The sequence below is a fragment of the Diaporthe batatas genome (genome assembly GCF_019321695.1).
Source record: "Diaporthe batatas strain CRI 302-4 chromosome Unknown Contig00002, whole genome shotgun sequence".
NCBI classification, from domain to species: Eukaryota; Fungi; Ascomycota; class Sordariomycetes; order Diaporthales; family Diaporthaceae; genus Diaporthe; species Diaporthe batatas.
The window spans coordinates 2,188,379-2,206,731 of NW_025408549.1; the positions used below are offsets into that span (position 1 = coordinate 2,188,379).

General features: G+C 51.8%; 4 protein-coding genes across 4 annotated transcripts; 2 read left to right on the plus strand and 2 right to left on the minus strand.

The window, feature by feature from the left end:
• Positions 1 to 143: 143 nt before the first annotated feature.
• On the minus strand, positions 144 to 4,637 carry KVR01_001507 (uncharacterized protein). Its single transcript, XM_044791011.1, has 2 exons — positions 3,620 to 4,637; positions 144 to 3,087 (listed from the first exon to the last, which is right to left on the minus strand). The coding sequence occupies exon 2, from the start codon at positions 2,570 to 2,572 to the stop codon at positions 692 to 694; it is 1,881 nt and encodes a 626-aa protein (XP_044649462.1). The 5' UTR covers positions 2,573 to 3,087; positions 3,620 to 4,637; the 3' UTR covers positions 144 to 691.
• A 2,235-nt stretch (positions 4,638 to 6,872) lies between these two features.
• On the plus strand, positions 6,873 to 8,151 carry KVR01_001558 (uncharacterized protein). Its single transcript, XM_044788790.1, has one exon. The coding sequence runs from the start codon at positions 7,030 to 7,032 to the stop codon at positions 7,789 to 7,791; it is 762 nt and encodes a 253-aa protein (XP_044649513.1). The 5' UTR covers positions 6,873 to 7,029; the 3' UTR covers positions 7,792 to 8,151.
• Positions 8,152 to 9,917: 1,766 nt separating this feature from the next.
• On the minus strand, positions 9,918 to 10,694 carry KVR01_001266 (uncharacterized protein; the record flags this gene model as incomplete). The annotated part of the gene is made up of 1 exon (XM_044788014.1): positions 9,918 to 10,694. The coding sequence occupies one exon, from the start codon at positions 10,692 to 10,694 to the stop codon at positions 9,918 to 9,920; it is 777 nt and encodes a 258-aa protein (XP_044649221.1).
• Positions 10,695 to 13,717: 3,023 nt separating this feature from the next.
• KVR01_001922 (uncharacterized protein) lies at positions 13,718 to 18,281 on the plus strand. Its single transcript, XM_044789821.1, has 4 exons — positions 13,718 to 14,020; positions 14,130 to 14,294; positions 14,365 to 17,346; positions 17,411 to 18,281. Exons 1-4 carry the CDS (start codon positions 13,925 to 13,927, stop codon positions 17,531 to 17,533), a joined length of 3,366 nt encoding a protein of 1,121 aa, XP_044649877.1. The 5' UTR covers positions 13,718 to 13,924; the 3' UTR covers positions 17,534 to 18,281.
• The last annotated feature ends 72 nt before the right edge of the window (positions 18,282 to 18,353 follow it).

Sequence of the window (18,353 nt, forward strand, 5' to 3'; positions counted from 1 at the left end):
GCTATGGTAGGTACGTGGTGAAGCCGGATGCTAAATCAGCACATGCTAGCTTCCAGCCCGCTCCAAACCTGGCACCGAGAACACTTCAGCTTCTTGCTGGGCCGCTGCTGAGTTTTGAGGACTTGCTTGCGGGACGACATTTTGGTGTGGTATCTCATCTTCAATTCATCTGATCGTGTATGGGGTATGTATGTACAGGGTAATAACAGATATGTATCAAGGACACACTGCTTCAAGGTCTTCCTCTCTCTTTCTTGTCCCCACTGGACGTCCCATGCAGAAGCTCCACCCAGTTTTCCCTGCCAATAAATCTATTCGTGACGAAGCCAGCCCCCTTCAAAACAACATCGTCAATCTGACGACTCGAACAACGGGTGGGCCCGTCGCTGTGTTTTCTCTATGTTGTGACTGTCGCACAATCTGGTTGTACACGGAGACAATTTGCGCCCCGAAAAAAAGTTGCCCTAGTGGGAAAGCCCGAATCCTCACATCAGTGAGAATCGGCCCCGATAGCGAGAGGCGAAGATCTTGGGCTGAGATCAATACGCTCCAGCTTTTGTGCTCGACGGTTTTCGAATCCAAAAAAAAAAGTGAAAACGGCAGCGCTGAAACATCCGACATATTAAAAGTGTAGTCATAACGTGAGCGCTCGTAAAATTCGTAAATCGAGCAGGTTCCGCGCGTGAATTGCTCAAGGCTTGCGTCGCGTAGCGGCTTTGCCAGTCAGGGGCGTGACGAAGGTGACATGCCTACTCTCGTCCTTTGCCCTGGCACCACTGTTACTTCCGTGCTGCGAGAGATCTTGCACGTCGGGATACTCGATATTGACTTCGGTGACCTCGGTCAGAGAGCCGTCATCAGAAGCGTCTGAAGATGAGCCATCGTCGGATTCGTCGTCTCCACCGTCGTCGCTAACTAATGACGGGGCGTTGTTACTGGTCGCAGTGTTCGGGCTGTGGTCAACATCCATCAAGGTGGCATCATCGAAGCTGGAGTCATCTTCGTCTTTGACGGGAACACTTGGGAGAAGCTTTGATGCTGTCGAAGTGAAAGCGAGATGCGGAGACCGCCCCTTGCTGCTAGGTGGGCGTGGCCCAACAGCAGGAGGAGGGACGGCTCGCGCGGGGATACGCACTCCGGACGCGGGAACGCGAGCCCCAGCCGTCGACACCTTGTTCACGGCCGGGTGGTCCACGTTGGAGGACGTACACCGCTCTCCATCGTCAGACTCTTCGTCAGCTGACAAGTAATCATCAACGTCCACTTTGCACTTAGCATCCTCCACATGCTGATTGAGATCGCCCTGGAAGTCTCGTTGTTTGAGTAAATCGGAGAGAAAAGGTGTCCCGGGTGCAGCAGCGAAACTCTTCGATGGCTTCCCTTCTTCCTTCACAGAAGGACTTGAGGACGTGGTACCAAGGGTCTTGGGGGTAGTGCCCTGGCGACAGGACTTGAGTGATTCGTTGATGCGCTTGAGAAGAGCCGCATAGGCATTTTGCTCAGCCGTTGCGTCTGTTCGTGCAAGAGGATGAACAATGCCGGGTGCGGGGGCGCTTGGGGTCTTCTCTTCGGTGGTAGTGGCAGTGGTGGAAGTGGTGGCAGTGTTGTTGGTGTTGATGGTGGCGCTGCTTTCGCTGACGCTGATCGGTTGCCCGCAATCAATAGCAGCCTCCTCATGAGACTTGTACTCCTTCCTATGTGCGATTCGACAATGGTTGATGAAGCCTTGGGTGCTACTAAAATTGTCCCTGTGACACGAGTTGCACACAAGCTTGACAACCACACCGTTGCTCCTCTTGACAATGCAAGGCGCCTTCGGCTTCGGTGGCGGATAAGTGGTAGAAAGCTTCTGGCCGGTCTGTCCACGGGCGACCCTTTTGCCGATGGTTGTAGCCTCAGAAAGACTGTTCCTCGTTGTCCGCCCTTCAACCGTGTTCCTTGGGATAACAGACAAGCCGTGCCACTCGGGCACAACGTCTCCAAACTTGGGATCTGGGATCAGCCACTTGGCATAGTGACGAGCATAGGGACCGTCCGTCACTCCGAAAGGCGGTGCCCACTGTGCAGCAGGCTCTCCAGCCCGACCTTGGACGGCTGAACCCTTGCCCTGCGAGATTTCCAACATCTGTTGTGGGGTGGGACACGAAGTAGGATATGGTATGAGGTGGCACCGACGCAGCTGTTCCAGAGCGACCTGACATTTGGCAAGCTCCTGGTTGATGAAGCGCAACTCCTGATGCTTCAGTAATATCTCTGTACCAAACTGCTGGTTGATAATGTCAACTACTCGATCAGTGTTCGGCGCGACTGCCTGTGGAGACTGCGATGCGAAGTACTCTTGACGTGGCATGGCGGGAGTTTCTGGGGGTGTGGCGACGCTGTAGTCAACCTTTGCCCGTTTTGCGCAAACACCGTCATCATCACTGCCGTCGTGTGCGGGAGACGCCTTTCTTTTGAGTGAGCGTGGGCTCGTCGCCAGGCTTGGCAAGTCTTTGGAGCACATCGTCATGGTCTGGTCGGCCTCAGCGTGCCTGTCATCTGCCTTTGCATCACCACTCCAGAAGCGGAACATTTCACGAATAGTGTTGCGTTTCCGTGGTCACGGTGGTGACGGGGAAACTCCGGGCTAGACTCGACGCGCCGCGATGAACTCGTTGTTTTGTAGTCGCCACGAGAGGCGTCTAGGCAACTGTCGCGCAGGCTGACGTAACAAGGGAGAGGGGGCGCTAGTTGACTAGCGTGGCTCTTGGCTGCAGGCTGGGGTGGGTCCGGCCTGGGATGAGTCGGATGGTCGGAGCCCCAAGCGTCTGCGGTGCGGTCGTTGCGTGCAGGGCGTGGCGGGCGCAGTGACGATGATGTGGCCAGTTGCGAAAAGGACCAACCGGGCCCGATGCGATGCGTTTGCGTCACACCACAACACAGTCGTCGAAGAGCAGAGATGCTGCGGCCTTGAGCGAACAAGGAGAGGAAGAGGGCCCAGCGAGAACTAGTAAAAGCCTCGCGGAATGAGATGAGAGCTTGCGCGACACAGGCACAAGGCTCAAAAGGAGCGTACGAAATGAATGATGCGCAAACGATTTTCGTGCTCTGAAATCGCGATGTCAGTGTTTGACAAGAAGAAATTATTTTTCCCTTGATGCGTGCGGTTGTTTGTGACAGGAATTGTTTTGATTTCGGGGGATTGCGAGGAATGAATGAGAGGATTTGGGGGTTGAATACGGGATCAGTTGGGGGGGTGGCAGGGGGGAGGCCGGGGTGTGTAAGAGAGATTGGGAGAGGCAAAAGGGGGAAGGGGCGAGAGTGAGTGCGAATGAATGCGTGAGTGAATTGGCAACCCGAGCGGCAGGAAGGAGGCGCGGGTGCGGGTGGTGCAGGCTGCGCCTGACGAAAGTGCTTTTGGGGGGGTGGTTGGGAGCTCGGATTTGGCTTGGTCGGGTTGGGGCCAGAGAGACAACCAAGGCGAGGAAGGGGAAGGAGGGAAGGGAGCTGCTCGCCGCACCTGCCTGCAACTGCAACCGCAACCGCAACCGCAACCGCAGGTGCAAATGCAAATACTCGCTCGGGCAGGACCGGGGATCAAGACGGGAATGGGGTGTTTCTGACTGTGCGTCCTACTCACCCAAAGGACTATGTTACGCTGCCAGAGCTCGAGCGGACGACACAAACAGACGGACAACAGAGACCGTGAGGGAGTGGGAGGTGATGAGGCCTCTGATCTTCTAGAAGCACCCAGCAGGACCTCTCTCCCTTTCACGGTGCAGGCGGGACAGGACGGAGGAGGGCAGAGGTCAGGACCAGGGCCCTCTGGGTCTGGGGTGGCCTCGAGGTTGGAAGTGGGCGTGGGCGTGGAGGGAGCGTTTGCAGGCTGGCAGGGTGCAGGAGGAGCAGCAGCAGCGGTGTCGCAAACAGGACTGAGCTGAGCTGGAGTGAGAGCCGGGCCGGGCAGGGTAGAAAACAGGGCAGAACAGGCCTCCCCGTGTGTTTGTCGAGCCTTTTTCTCCGCGCCTTGCTCTGGGTGGGAGCGTCACGGGCAAAAGGGATGACACGTAAGAGGCAAAAGGAGCACCCAGAGTAATACGGGTGTGAAATACAGTTGTTGTTGAATAAAGAAATGGTAGGATTTCACTGCGCAACAAAAACTATTGAAACACTGAGCTTCTAGGTCTCGTTTCTGGGCGAGAAAGTGCTCGAGGATCGAGCGCAAAAGGGCCTGGGGCTGGGGGGGTGTGGGAGGAGGAAAGCTGGGAGATTGGGAGCCGGTGGGATTGGGGGGGAGGGCGCCCGACGATTGCTTTGGCTGGGTGTCTGGGTTGCGTGGGCTCTGGCCAGCAGGATGGGTACCTAGGTAGGGGGGTGGAGGGCGGGCGGGTGCGTGGGTCGTGGGTACCGTACTGGGTCGTGGGTACGGCGATACGTACTCTGGCCAGACTGGGACACCGGCTTACTGACTGGGGGAGCACTGCCTGGCCTCCCTGCCTGCTTGCCCGCCCGTCTACGGAGTACTAGGCCAGAAAGTTGGAAGGATGGGAATGGGATTGAGCGCCGGGTGCGACGCCGATTGCGAGACTGGCTCACGAATGTCACAAATGTTGGAGCAAGAGTGGGCTGGAATGAACGAATGGGTCTCGTCCCGGCGACGGGATTGGCTGTGGCACATGATTAGGTGGATGATGGCTGAGTTGGATCGCTGGCCCCCCTAGTCCACGCCCCCGTTGGCTCGCTGGGCTTGCAGGCTTGCAGGCTTGCAGGCTTGCAGGGCTCGCTGGCTCGACAGCCGGGCTGCATCACGATGGGGTGGTGGTGTGGGACTTGGTCTTACATGGCATAGCATAGGCATGGCAACCAGGCAACCTTGGTCCTTGGCCCCCCTCCAAGGGCCAACCTAACAAGCAGTAACTAAGGTTGGCCGGGAAGGGCGTTCTTCTCGTGGTGGTGGCACGCATCTGCTCACGCACCTCTTTGACGTGCCACGAGTCGGCGCAATGCGTATTACAGGCGATAGTATGTGGACGGGCACCACTAATCAATATCGAGATGCATGGCGGGCGCAGACGCTCGAAGCCAAAGCAGACAGCCAGACAGGCCAGAGAGTCAAGTGGCGCTGTTGTGTGCACTTGGTCTTCTTTCTTCTCCCGCCTCTCGAACGCAGGCCGTCCGCGATTTAGCACCCTGCGTAACCACCAGGCATATACCTGAGATAGCTGGAGCTGAGCCGGGCCATGCAGGTGTGCTTCCTCCACAGCAGTCCACATAATACCTCGAATCATTGTGGTGTGTGCCGACTATATTTAGACAAGAAATGTCATCTCTTGCAACAACTGTCCCCCTTCAAATTGGTCGGCCGCATATCGTTTGGCCCTCCCCACAGCAATGACCTGCAACTGGTGAGTACTGAGTCCAGAGCGCATCAACCGTGCTGCAGGGCCTAGCAACCGAGTGACGGCCGGATACAGAGCCGCGATCCATGTACACCGGGCCATCCAGAAGACAAAGTACATAGTAGCAGCTCTGGAGCTCCATGGTAAGTTTCAGCCGGGCTTACCGGCTAGGGCAGGACCTCCCAGGCATACCTCCCACTCGCACGCATTCGCCTGTGGACCCCGTGGCTACAAGTCCCTCCCTATCAGTCCCAATTGTGTCAGAGACGTTACAACCAGCCACATCCTTGGAGACGAAACAGACATACTGCACGGCATCAGTCCGTGCTTTAAGCTCCCCGGCAAGTCCTCAACCTTGACGTTGTGCATTTGCCGATTACCCAGGCTTGACTATTCAAGCGCAGAACGGCCTTTTGTGGTGACCGTGGGACGAACAAAGAGATGTCGACGTGGCTCCTGAGCGTTGACCGCATCTTGTCTCGTGTCCTGTCCGGCGTGTTCTGCGTGTCTACCCTGACCGCACACTACGGTACAAGTCGAGCTGCAGGCTTCATGCAGTCTGATGTGCGGCTCAGGGGTCCCTGTCATCGTATCTGGGGTAAATGGCCCTCGTGGTGGGCCCAACTGTCTCTCGGCTACAAGGTGAATCTGATAAGAAACATACCATGACACAGGTATCATGGGATTCCAGGGTTAATCGGCTCGTACGGAGAGTGAAGATAAGCGTGTTGATTAGCCCCGACTTGTTGGTCCATGGCCACACCTTCAAAAATGGCAATATGTTATAGCAAGGCCCATGACTGAGATACTGTAGAGTCTACTTCCTAGTTCTCTATGTGGACACTTTCCGTAGGAAACCTTTTCCGTAGGAAGTTCTCCTATAAAGCATTGTCCCATTGGAAGGGTGTCCCACAAGAGGGTGCCGCATAAGAGGTTGGAAACAGATACCGTCACCTCCTAGCAGACACCCGGACTCGTATGAATGAATGCCTACATGTATGTGCCTTCGAGGTACCTCAATACACCCCCTTGACCTGGTCTTGACAATCAGTCCTTGATGACGGGCACTTGCAGCCTTTGTTGCAACCTACAGCTGCAACTCAGAACTACAAGAACAAAGAATTCTGCATGGGTGCACTTCTGGCATGTGATATTGGCAGGGAAGGAGAACACCTGTCGAAGACATCACCTGGATGCTTGTCCTGCAGCTGGCGCACAAACCAGTCCTTTGAATGAGGATACATCCTACCAACTGTTAGAACCCACTAGTGAGCGGACCAAGAGCTCTTTCGTCCACAGCATCTACGTAATCTAGCTACCTACCTACAGAAGTACCTAGGTACCTAGGTAGGTAGTTATGCCTCATCGGATAGCGCGCCCTTCCGGCCAAGGAGCTGCCATCAAGCTGTCGAGTCTCTCTTATCGATAAGCAATTTTCCGGGCACTTTCACTTCTGCGACGCGCCCACCTCGCGTTCGCAGGCACCAGAGACCCAAGAGCTCAACCTCAACCTTAACTCCGGCCAGCCGTCTCAACCAGGCTGGTTGCTTGCCCAACTCTCCGTGGCCTTTGATCACAGCCAGTCAAGACACCTTTGACCATCTAATAAGCCATCTTCCAACCCCAATTAAGAAGCAATTGAATCGCCAAGATGCACTCCACGACAGCTTCCTCCCATAGCACCACCCCCAACACCGCCGCCGGAGGTGATGGAATTGGTGGTGGTGCAAAGAGACCGGCTTCAGAGATCGATGTCCCCGAGACCCAATCCTCTTCATCCGACGCCAATTCCAACAAAAGGCAGCGTGTTGAACGTTCGACCTCGACCATCTCATCCACGCTGCCGATGCACCCCCATGAAGAGCTCCTTCAAGAACTGCAGGGCAAGTACAGCATCGCGACTGCCACGGTCATAAGCTCCTCCAAAATAAACAAGAAGGTCACCCAGGTCCTCTCCCACCTGGGCCATGTCGATCTGTTCTCCCAGACCTCTACCCCGGGCGTGATGATGGTACACGCAAGGGCCAACGATGCGAACAAGATGGTCACAGTCATGGAAATTGCCAAGAGACAGATGAACCACGCGGGTCACCCCTGGTTTCAGTACAACAGGGTGTACGAGGTGGCCGACGGACGTGGCTCGAGAGGCAAATCCAACGGCCGAGGAGCAGACCAGACCATCATTGAGGACACCGTCCTGGGGGTCGAGGACGCGGACGAGGACGACGAGGAAGACGCTTTCGAGCCTTTCAAGACCACTTTTGAGCGCGCGATCCAGGAGAAGCCTTCTGAGGAGCCAAGAACGACCTACATGAGCATCTTCCTCTCCCGGGTACCAATGCCTGAACTCCAGTCCAAGGCATACATCACCCTCCAGACGAACGCGGCCGAGATATGCAAGGCGTCGCGCTGATAAAGGGACCCAGATGCGCGGCGATGGGGACAATTGCATGCTACTACGCACCCAGTGGCAACGGCGTTCACGGTAGACTTGGTTAGGGCTGGTTTTCTTGCCTGCGCATCGGACAGAAGCAGGTGCTCGCGAGACGGTCGCGTGTGCATCCAAAGGGCGTACATCATTGCAAGGGAGGGAACTTAGGCGTCACGGAACGTTGTGCTTTTACGGTCTTGATACCCCGGTTAGAGAGGTAGAGACAATGCCTAATCTACCAGATACAACCACAACAGCCTGTTTTCCCCTTAAAGGTGCCGATCATGAAAACCAAAGCATAGTGTCGCAAGAAACAAGGGGGCCATTGGCATGAATGACCGATGCGTAGGATGTGTCACTCTGCTGAAGCCGCTGCCCACCATTTATGGGCTTCTCATATGGCACGTACATATGGATCTCTCGAATTTACACGGCCAGTTTGGCTCCGGGGAGTGGACACTGGGAGTCTTGCAGTTGTATCAGTGTCCCAACCGTTTTCTCGCAAGTCTTGTATCGCAACTACATGCGCCACAGAGGCGGCTGACAACCAGCCTTGGAAGCTGGAGGGACACAGGAGAGTCCACCCAGAGGAATATAAAGAGCCGGCTGAACAAGTGACTGCAAGACAATCCAACTCAGAAAGACCATCGCTAGTATGTCCGACTTGTTTGTATTTTTGCGCGTGTGATATCAAGTAGTCATGTCCAAAAAGGATCAGAAAACCAAAATATTTCAAGCAGGCTCTGACCTGGTCCAACTTGCTCCGAAGCATCTAAACTCTTATACAGTTCAATTGCTGCACTTGAAGTAAAGCTCTGGTCTTCTTATAAAGACAACCCCATCAGTTATCCCAGAAACTTTGCCGATCACTTGTTCCTTGGTGCCCATAGCAGGTGCTAGATAAAGGTTTGTGAGTTAACCTTTAAACATCAGATGATATGTGAATGGTCTTGAAGGGGTAATCTGGAATTGGCTGATGATGTTGACTCAACCCAAATCCTTGGAATATGTTCCATGAAGATATGAAGGTTCCCTCAACACAGGTAACTACAAAACATGCAAGATCCACGTGGGAAATGCTATGTTCAACTTGAAAGATAACAGTTGCTTGAGATTTGAAGAGAAGTATGTGGACCAACATTAGAAATGGTGTATTCGATCATGTGGTTTGAGCTATCACAGGACCAGGACCAGCCAGGAATGCCTGCTTGAATGTACAATCAAGTTGTCTTTAATATAAAGATCGAATAAGAAAGATTTGCTACCAAGTCACGAGGTATGCAGGGATTCTCAACCGTAATACAGCCTGCCAAGGAAGTGCTATGTCCCATTTTGCTCCTGCATGATGCTATGTTTGATACATGCTGAGGAGCATTCCTAGGTATTTTCCAATGGCACATTCCACAGCTTGCAGCTCTGAGTGAGAGAAGCAATGTCTGTCTTATCTGCTGAATGTATGATCTTGAACTGAAATTTTGGAATATTTAGTCAAAATGCAGAGATGTTTTGTCGTGTATTCCGTGAAGTCCTCAAAGTTTTTAGTGACGACCAGCTCTACCAAAGGGATTGTCACTCCCTCAAACTCCGAGAGCGAAGCAAAGCAAGATTCTTTCGATGCACCCGCCAACTGTCTGAGACAATGTCACCTTACGAAACTGTATAATTCGCGCTGAGTAGCGTTTAAGAACATTGCTATTGAAGTGTCGCTGTCTACCTGAATCCCATACGGGACCTTATAGTCGATGAGGGCCGAATCATCCCGTTTGTCTGCTTTCCGAGGGAGAAACCCCCCTTTCCCAAAGACGCCATGATAATGCGGGACATCAGGGCTTAAAAGTTGCGGGGTCTCTGCCCGCCTCGGTCCTATCGAATTCCTTCCCGGCCCATTAATGGCAGACCAATGCGCGCCGACATTACCTCTACCTGTATTCCTTCCCAAAGCTCGCAGGACGATGCTAGTTCATAAGTTTCCGGGTATCGTTGGTAATGCGTGTCTTTCCTGCGCCCAGTGCTTCAATCCCAATACTCCCAGCCGTCGTGATCGATTCCAGAGTGTCCCAGGTCAAAAAACAAAGTCGAAAAATTGTGGTGCCAATGGCCTGTTCCCTTCAGAGGTGCCTGCTCTTCTTGGCACCAGATCCCCCGAAATAGTCCTTTGATTGGCCGAGGTTGCCCAGGTCAAAAAACTCGCCCAGGTTGACTTTCCGCTTGGTGCCGGCGCCGTGTCCGAGCCGGCTTGCTGCGCGAGGTCCGTTGCGTCCTCCGCTGCCGCCATGCCGTGTTGCTCGGGCGGGATGGCGCGAGACGGATATAGAGGGCGGTGCCGAGTTTGACGACGACATCGAGTGGTCGTGGCCCCGGGCGTCAGAGAGGCGCAGGTTGGCTAGGTTTAGGGGCGATGGGGCGTCCTGAGGATAGGGGTAAGATGAGCGAAAGTCGAACGTCTCCTGCGTAGGGACTACAATCTCGGGCTCGTCAACCGTGATCTCCTGGACCAGAGGCGTGTCGGGTTCCGCCTGTTGTTGTGTGTCGACACGTGGGGTTGGGGGTTGTTGATGTGGTGCTGTTGATGTGTTGCTGGATCGCTGGATCTCGGGGGACATGGGTTCTGGCTTTTCTGCGTCATCGTCACTCTCGATGACCTGGGGCGAAGTATCTGTCGTGTCTAATCGCTCGTTCGCCCACGCCCTGATCTTCCAGCCCTCGCCGTCTCCGAGGCCGAGGTGTTCTTTGTCCAGAAACTGTAGCAGGTCGTCAAGACATTCCTGGTAGCCGTCTGAGCGGGCCTTCGCTTGTGCCGTTATCGATGACTTGTACAGCTTTGTGACGGACAGGGCAGCGGTCCGAAAAACATCAAGCATCTGCTCGGGAGCTTCGTTGGCCATGGCTGATTTCGGGTTCCGAGTGATGAAAGCCGTGCACGATGCAGAAGACTGTTTGTGTGTCGCTGGAGGTTGATGCGAGCGTGTGTACGAGGACAAAGTTGAGGAGCAGGCCTATGTATGAGGGTTCGAAGGAAGGCGGGGCATTACTAGAAGAGCAGGCGTTGATGATGTGGGTCGTCGTGGTTGGCAGGGTGGTAGTGGGACCAGCCTAGGGGAGTTCTGGAAACACCCTTACAATTCTGCGGTGGAGTCACCAATCTGACGTTCAATCTCGACTGCTATCCAGCGAGTGAGTGGCTTCGTTAGGTAGGAATCGAGATTGACAGGTGAAAGGTCCAGGGGTATGTACACGAAAAGGACGAGTGAATTGGAGACAAACGGATGTCAGGTGAGCCGATCGTCGACGGCCTTGTCTGTGGCTCTCGGCTTTAAGTTGGGATGGAGGGCACCACGGAACCGGAATGCAGGGTGCACCCAGCGTTCCCACCAGCAGCAGTGAGCGAGTGTGCTTATTTCCTCACGTGGAGTCTCCTGCCGGCCGGGTCCGACTAAGGACACCCAAAGGACTACCAGCAGCTGGGCCCGGCTGGGCTGGCAAGTCCCAGACAAAATAGTTGGCACCACATTAAGGCTCTACCCACACCAACCCCCTTATTTTATCTCACCCTCTATTATACCTACCTAACTTTATTACTATATAACTTAACAACTAATTAACTTAAGAAGATAAAAGTTATACTAAACAATATACTAAAAAAAAATAGATTAATTAGTATAATTAAATTAATAAAAATACTATAAGAGCACTTATTATATAATAATATATTTAAGGCTTTAAATTTTAATTAAAGATTAAGTTAAAAGACCCTATAGGTAACTAAAACTAACCTAACCTAATACACATTTTATAACACCTTTTAAGAGATATATAAAAGGAAGAAACTTCTCTCTAATAATAACCTTACTATCTTTAAGTAATTTATTAAGTTAAAAGGCTTTAATATTTATATAATATTATAGAAAGTTATACCTATTACTATTAGCCTTAACCTAAACCCTTCTCCTTCTAGATAGACTATTTAATAAGTAATAAAGACTTATAAATTTCACTTCTATCTAACTTATAAAAAGAAATAGATTTCCTTTAAACTTACTACTAATTATAAAGAATATTATAAATAAACTTTTAAATAGTACTCTCTAAAGGAGAATTAGTATAACTTCTACTTTACTAATAAGATATACTTTAATTATAATTTAAAAGAATAAATCTATATCTATAAACACCTTTAAAAGTATACCTACCTAAATTATATAATTATAAAATAATAACCTAAGAAAACTCTTAACTAAAAGTAAAAATAATTCCACACCTAAATTGCTATAGGGTATAATAGCTTTAAGAATAGTCTATATTAATATAATATATTTAATAATAAAAATAAGAAGATAAACTTATAGATCTATTATAATAAAGTTCTCTAGCTAATTATAGGTTAATAAATTACTTAAGGTAAGCGGTTTATATTAAAAAAAGATAATAACTTTAACTATAGTAGGTAAAATAGAAGGATAAATATTATATAAAAATAAAAGGAAGCTAATAAAATAGAAAACTTCTTTAACTACCTATAATTACTAAACCTTATTACTAACTTTATAGAGAAGTCCTTTTATAAGTTAAAGGAATATATATAGTAACAACCTTATTAAAATAAAGAAACACTTAAAACTATAACTTAATAAGGTTTTAATTTACTTAAGCTAATAACTATTAATATATAAATTAATAAAATATTAGAGATACTATAAGATTATATTAATAATAAAGGAGGATTTATAGGTTATTAACTTTATATAGCTTTATAATAGAGAAGAAATAAAGGGGTGGTCCTCTTAGGTTATATAGGTAACCTTAATATAGTGCTAACTATTTTGTTTGGGATTTGGCTGGGTATAGGCTGGCTCTCTCTTGTAACCCAGATACCGCTAACGTCATTGCGATCCGGCCGCTGATTGGCCCTTCCACCCTCTGGTTCCTGTAAGCAAGCTCTCTTTTTCCGCAGGAAAGGGTGGGGCCGATTTTGAAAGAGCCTTATCGGACCTCAACCCCACCAAATCTGCAATGTGCACCTGGGCACCGCGTACCTAGGTACCTTGACTTGCCCAACGGCAGCCGTGAGTCTTGTCCACACTGACAAATATCATAGGCCGAGATACTGTGACCATCCCTCTCGCCAACAACACTCAGTCCATAGGCAAGATACCCTAGAGGCTGGAATAGCTTGCCTGGGTAGTATTCCGGTCCATGTACTATGAATGCCTGGGTACACGGCCAAAGACCCCAGCTGCATTTTTGGTTGACATTGCAGAAAGCTATAGGATGACCTCGTATGGGACAATCCGCCTCGGGATGAACGTAAATTCGGATAACCTCAGTCTGCATTCGTGACGTTACTGAGCCACCAGCAGCTTCTAATAAGAGCCATGTCGCATATAATTATTAAGAAGTATGATAGCTACCCAGTAACGGTCGTGCCAGAAAGTAGATGGGACGATGTTCGATTGCTTGTTGGCCCTGGATTGCTTCGATAAATTTGAATTATTACCTAGACCTATGTGCTCATCCACTGCAATGTCAGGTACCATAAGCTCCCCAGAGGTCTCTAGCTACCCTAGGGTAAGGAGATCACTTGAATCGAATCTTGAGCGTCACTGACCTCGTCCGTGGCACAACTCGGCATACATATCCACAGCACCGTCCCCTCCTCTGATCTGCATTATTGGACAATACACATGTTCCGTAGACCAGACGTGCAGGAAGGGAGGAAGGGACAAGAAGGAAATAATCATCCATGAGAACCCGTTGGTCGGCATTGTGTCTGGGGCAGACCAAGCATCCTGAGAACTCTAGACCAAGTCAAGAGTGCAGCCGCGCTTTGATTGGCGTTCGGGGTGGCCCTTTTTAACGAACCCCTGTCCCTCGACTCGCTTTTGGGGGGGTGCGTTTCTTCTCACCTCAACTCTTCCCAACTTTCTACTGCCTACCTCCCTCCCAAAGAGACAAGCCTGCTTGATCAGAACCAGCCTCCAAGTCCACGCATCGGCCCCATTCATTACGGCAGCAGTCTCGATCATCAAAAAGGACTCCTGAGAACCCCTGCTATACTTTTTGGCGCGTCGAAGCGCGTAATTCGGTGCACATCCCGCGTCGTCTCTGCATATTCACCATGGCGCGACCTCGAGCAGCGCTGGCGAGCGCAAACGACACCGACGCGTCAATGCACAACGCATCTGATGACGGGAGGAACGGAAATGACTCCATGGTGTGTTCTTTTTTACCAATATGTCTTGGTAGTCCTACTTGGCCGCGCCCCATGCATGCGTCATCAACGCGCCGGCTGCCATCTTCCTTTTTCAGCTAACAAGTTTCAGGACGTCGACGAGACTCCAGATTACACAGACTCCGAGGACCCAAACACGACGGCAAGCAGCGTGGTGGGCGAGCCGACAGTAGACGGGAGGAGGCGACGTGCCGAGGCGAACCAACTGCGACGAAGCATATTTGGCAAGAAGCACGACAAGCTGGGTGAATCACAGGTACGAGAACCGGACACCCAATGCAGGGCGCACTGAGATATATCGCCGCGGCTTCTAACTTTCATGACAGGAAGATGATTCTGTCCGTCGATTCCGCTATTTGCTCGGCCTCACCGACCTGTTCCGCCACTTCATCGAGACAAACCCCAACCCCAAGATCAAGGGAATCATGGAGGAAATCGACCGACAGAACGCGGAAGAGCAAAAGGCGAAGAAGGGCGGCAAGCGACAGGGTGGCGCCGGAGCGGAGAGGCGCCGCCGAACCGAAGCTGAGGAGGATGCTGAGCTGCTCAAGGATGAGAAGCACGGCGGGTCTGCCGAAACAGTCTTTCGCGAGTCGCCGTCCTTCGTACACGGCGAGATGCGAGACTACCAGATTGCCGGTCTGAACTGGCTCATATCACTTCATGAGAATGGTATTTCCGGTATCTTGGCCGACGAAATGGGTCTCGGAAAGACCCTGCAAACGATCTCGTTCCTTGGTTACCTGCGGCACATCATGGGAATAACAGGCCCACACTTGATCACCGTCCCCAAGTCCACCTTGGACAACTGGAAGCGAGAGTTTGCCAAGTGGACACCGGAGGTCAACGTTCTGGTTCTACAAGGTGCCAAGGAGGAACGACAGCAACTCATAGCAGATCGTCTTGAGAGCGAGGACTTTGATGTTTGCATCACGAGTTACGAAATGATCTTGCGGGAGAAGTCCCACTTGAAGAAATTCGCGTGGGAGTACATCATTATTGACGAGGCCCACCGTATCAAGAACGAAGAGTCCTCCCTTGCCCAAGTCATCCGGCTTTTCAACTCACGGAACCGTCTTCTCATCACCGGAACCCCACTACAGAACAACCTCCACGAGCTTTGGGCGCTGCTCAATTTCCTCCTTCCTGACGTTTTTGGGGATTCCGACGCCTTCGATCAATGGTTCTCCGCGCAAGATCGGGACCAGGACACCGTCGTCCAACAACTGCATCGAGTACTGCGCCCGTTCCTGCTTCGACGTGTCAAAGCAGATGTTGAGAAGAGCCTGCTTCCCAAGAAGGAGGTCAACCTCTACGTCGGCATGGCGGATATGCAGGTTAAGTGGTACCAGAAGATTCTGGAAAAGGATATCGACGCTGTGAACGGTGCTGGCGGCAAGAAGGAATCCAAGACGCGGCTGTTAAACATCGTTATGCAGCTCCGCAAGTGCTGCAACCATCCTTACCTCTTCGAAGGAGCGGAGCCCGGCCCGCCTTACACCACGGACGAGCACCTCGTCTACAATGCTGGGAAGATGTTGGTCCTGGACAAGCTCCTGAAGCGGATGAAAGCGCAGGGCAGCCGTGTTCTGATATTCTCTCAAATGAGTCGACTACTCGACATTCTCGAGGACTATTGCGTTTTCCGAGAATACAAGTACTGCCGAATTGACGGCAGCACAGCACACGAGGACCGTATTGCTGCCATTGACGAATACAACAAGCCTGACTCCGAGAAGTTCGTCTTCCTTCTGACCACTCGTGCAGGAGGTCTTGGTATCAATTTGACGAGCGCCGATATCGTTGTGCTTTACGACAGCGACTGGAACCCACAGGCTGATTTGCAGGCCATGGACCGAGCCCACCGTATCGGACAGACCAAGCAGGTCGTGGTCTACAGATTTGTAACGGACAACGCAATTGAAGAGAAGGTCCTCGAGCGTGCTGCGCAGAAATTGCGCCTCGATCAACTGGTCATTCAGCAGGGGCGTGCCCAAATTGCAGCCAAAGCAGCAGCCAACAAGGATGAGCTCCTGTCGATGATTCAGCACGGTGCGGAGAACATCTTCCAGTCCAAGAAGACCGGTGCCGCCCAGGCTGATGCAGCTGATGGCATGACTGACGTCGACATCGACGCCATTCTATCTGCCGGAGAAGACAGGACGAAACAACTCAATGCAAAATACGAGAAGCTTGGTCTGGATGATTTACAGAAGTTTACGTCAGAGTCTGCTTACGAGTGGAACGGAAAAGACTTCACCAGCACGAAGAAGGATATTGGCATCAACTGGATCAACCCAGCGAAGCGAGAGAGGAAGGAGCAGATCTACTCGATAGACAAGTACTACAAGCAAGCACTGCAGACCGGCGGTCGTACTGCGGATACGAAGCCCAAGGCACCCCGCGCCCCGAGGCAACTATCGATTCAGGACTACCAGTTCTATCCCGAGAGGTTGAAGGAGCTGCAAGACCGCGAGACAGCCTTCTACCGCAAGGAGATAGGCTACAAGGTTCCCCTCGCTGACGGCGACGAGGACAACCTGGCAGAGCGTGAAGCCGAGCGAGAGGCGGAGCAGCGCATCATTGACGAGGCCGTGCCCCTGACCGAGGAAGAACAAGCAGAAAAGGCGGAGTTGGCCAAGGACGGCTTCGAGGAGTGGAACCGCCGCGATTTCCAGCAATTCATCAACGGCTCGAACTTGTATGGCCGCAACAACTATGAAGGCATTGCCACACACTGCCAGAACAAGAACGCCGCCGAGATCAAGCAGTACGCGAAGGTGTTCTGGCAGCGGTATGAGGAGATTGCGGATTGGCAAAAACACCTCAAACATATTGAAGAAGGCGAGGAGAAGCTCCGCAAGATCGAGCACCAGCGCAAGATGCTGCGCAAGAAGATGTCAATGTACCGTGTTCCTCTTCAGCAGCTCAAGATCAACTACTCTGTCAGCACCACGAACAAGAAGGTGTACAGCGAGGAGGAGGACCGTTTCCTGCTGGTCCAGCTCGACAAGCATGGAGTCGACTCCGAGGGCATCTACGAAAAGATCCGGGACGAGATCCGGGACAGTCCCTTGTTCCGATTCGACTGGTTCTTCCTCAGCCGCACATCGCAGGAGCTAGGCCGTCGCTGCAACACGCTCCTCGCGACAATAGTCAAGGAATTCGAGGATGTGCAGCCCAGCCACAAGGGCGCGAACGGGGTCAACGGCAAGCAGAAGAGGGAGGTGGAAGACGAGGAGAACGATGACGACAGCGTCTCCGGCATGGCCCCTGCTAAGAAGAAGTCGAAGACGAACGGTGTCAAGGTAAGTCTATCCGCCATGTATCATTCAAAACGGCCCCCTAGCTAACCCCATGATGTGCCCACAGAACAAGGCATTGGACAACGTCAAGTCCAAGGCCAACTCTGCGGCACCGTCCCGTGCGTCAAGCGTTGCTTCCACCAACTCGAACGCTGCTTCGAAAGGCAAGGCCAAAGGTAAAAAGAAGTGAGCAACTGTTCGGGACAGGTGACCTTAAGCATGTCATTTGTAACCCTACTGGTGTCAATGGACCCCGCAGCTTTCCACAGAGAAGGTCTTGCTTGGGTCCCAGGAGTTTAGGAGTTTCTGATGTGTGGCTGATGATACGTCTTGAGTTGGGGTTTTGGGAGAGGAAGAGACGAAAAGTACGACAGCCGAGACAGGCTGGTGCGGCGTTTGGTCTGTCATTGATCACCTCTTGTCGAGTGGCTGGATCATCAACGTTCTGGTATTCGGCCGGGCCATGAATTGTGAGATAGATGACTAGGCATTACTACATAGAACTTGTGTGTGCACTGCTCAGAGACGGATGGATGCAAAGAAAAAGAATGCGACGAATGACTGTTTCATGAAGTCTTCGATTCCATTTTCACTCCACTCATAGTGTTATGGACAATGTATCTCTCTGCTCTCTTAACCTTCCGGGCGTCGCCTGGGTGGATCGCCCTTCAAGTATACCTTACCGGGGCCCTGGCCACCTCGGGGATACCGTGTGCCTTTTCATTCAAGAAATGCCCCCCTTGTCAGCCCATGCTTCACCGACCGCCCTGGGTATTCAATCGCAGGATGCTGTTCGTAAGGGTGGAATTCTTCGCAAGACCAACTCCATACGGTCTTCAGAAGAAAATCACACCTAAGCAGAACGCATCCAAGAAATAAACCCCGCAAAAAAAGCATTTTCTTTTGCCAGAAACGCCTGCCTGCCTGCCTGCCTGCCTGCCTGCCTGTCTATGCTCCACGAGAAGACTTTTGTTTTCGACAAAAACACAACTCTCCCGCGTCCGCCTCAT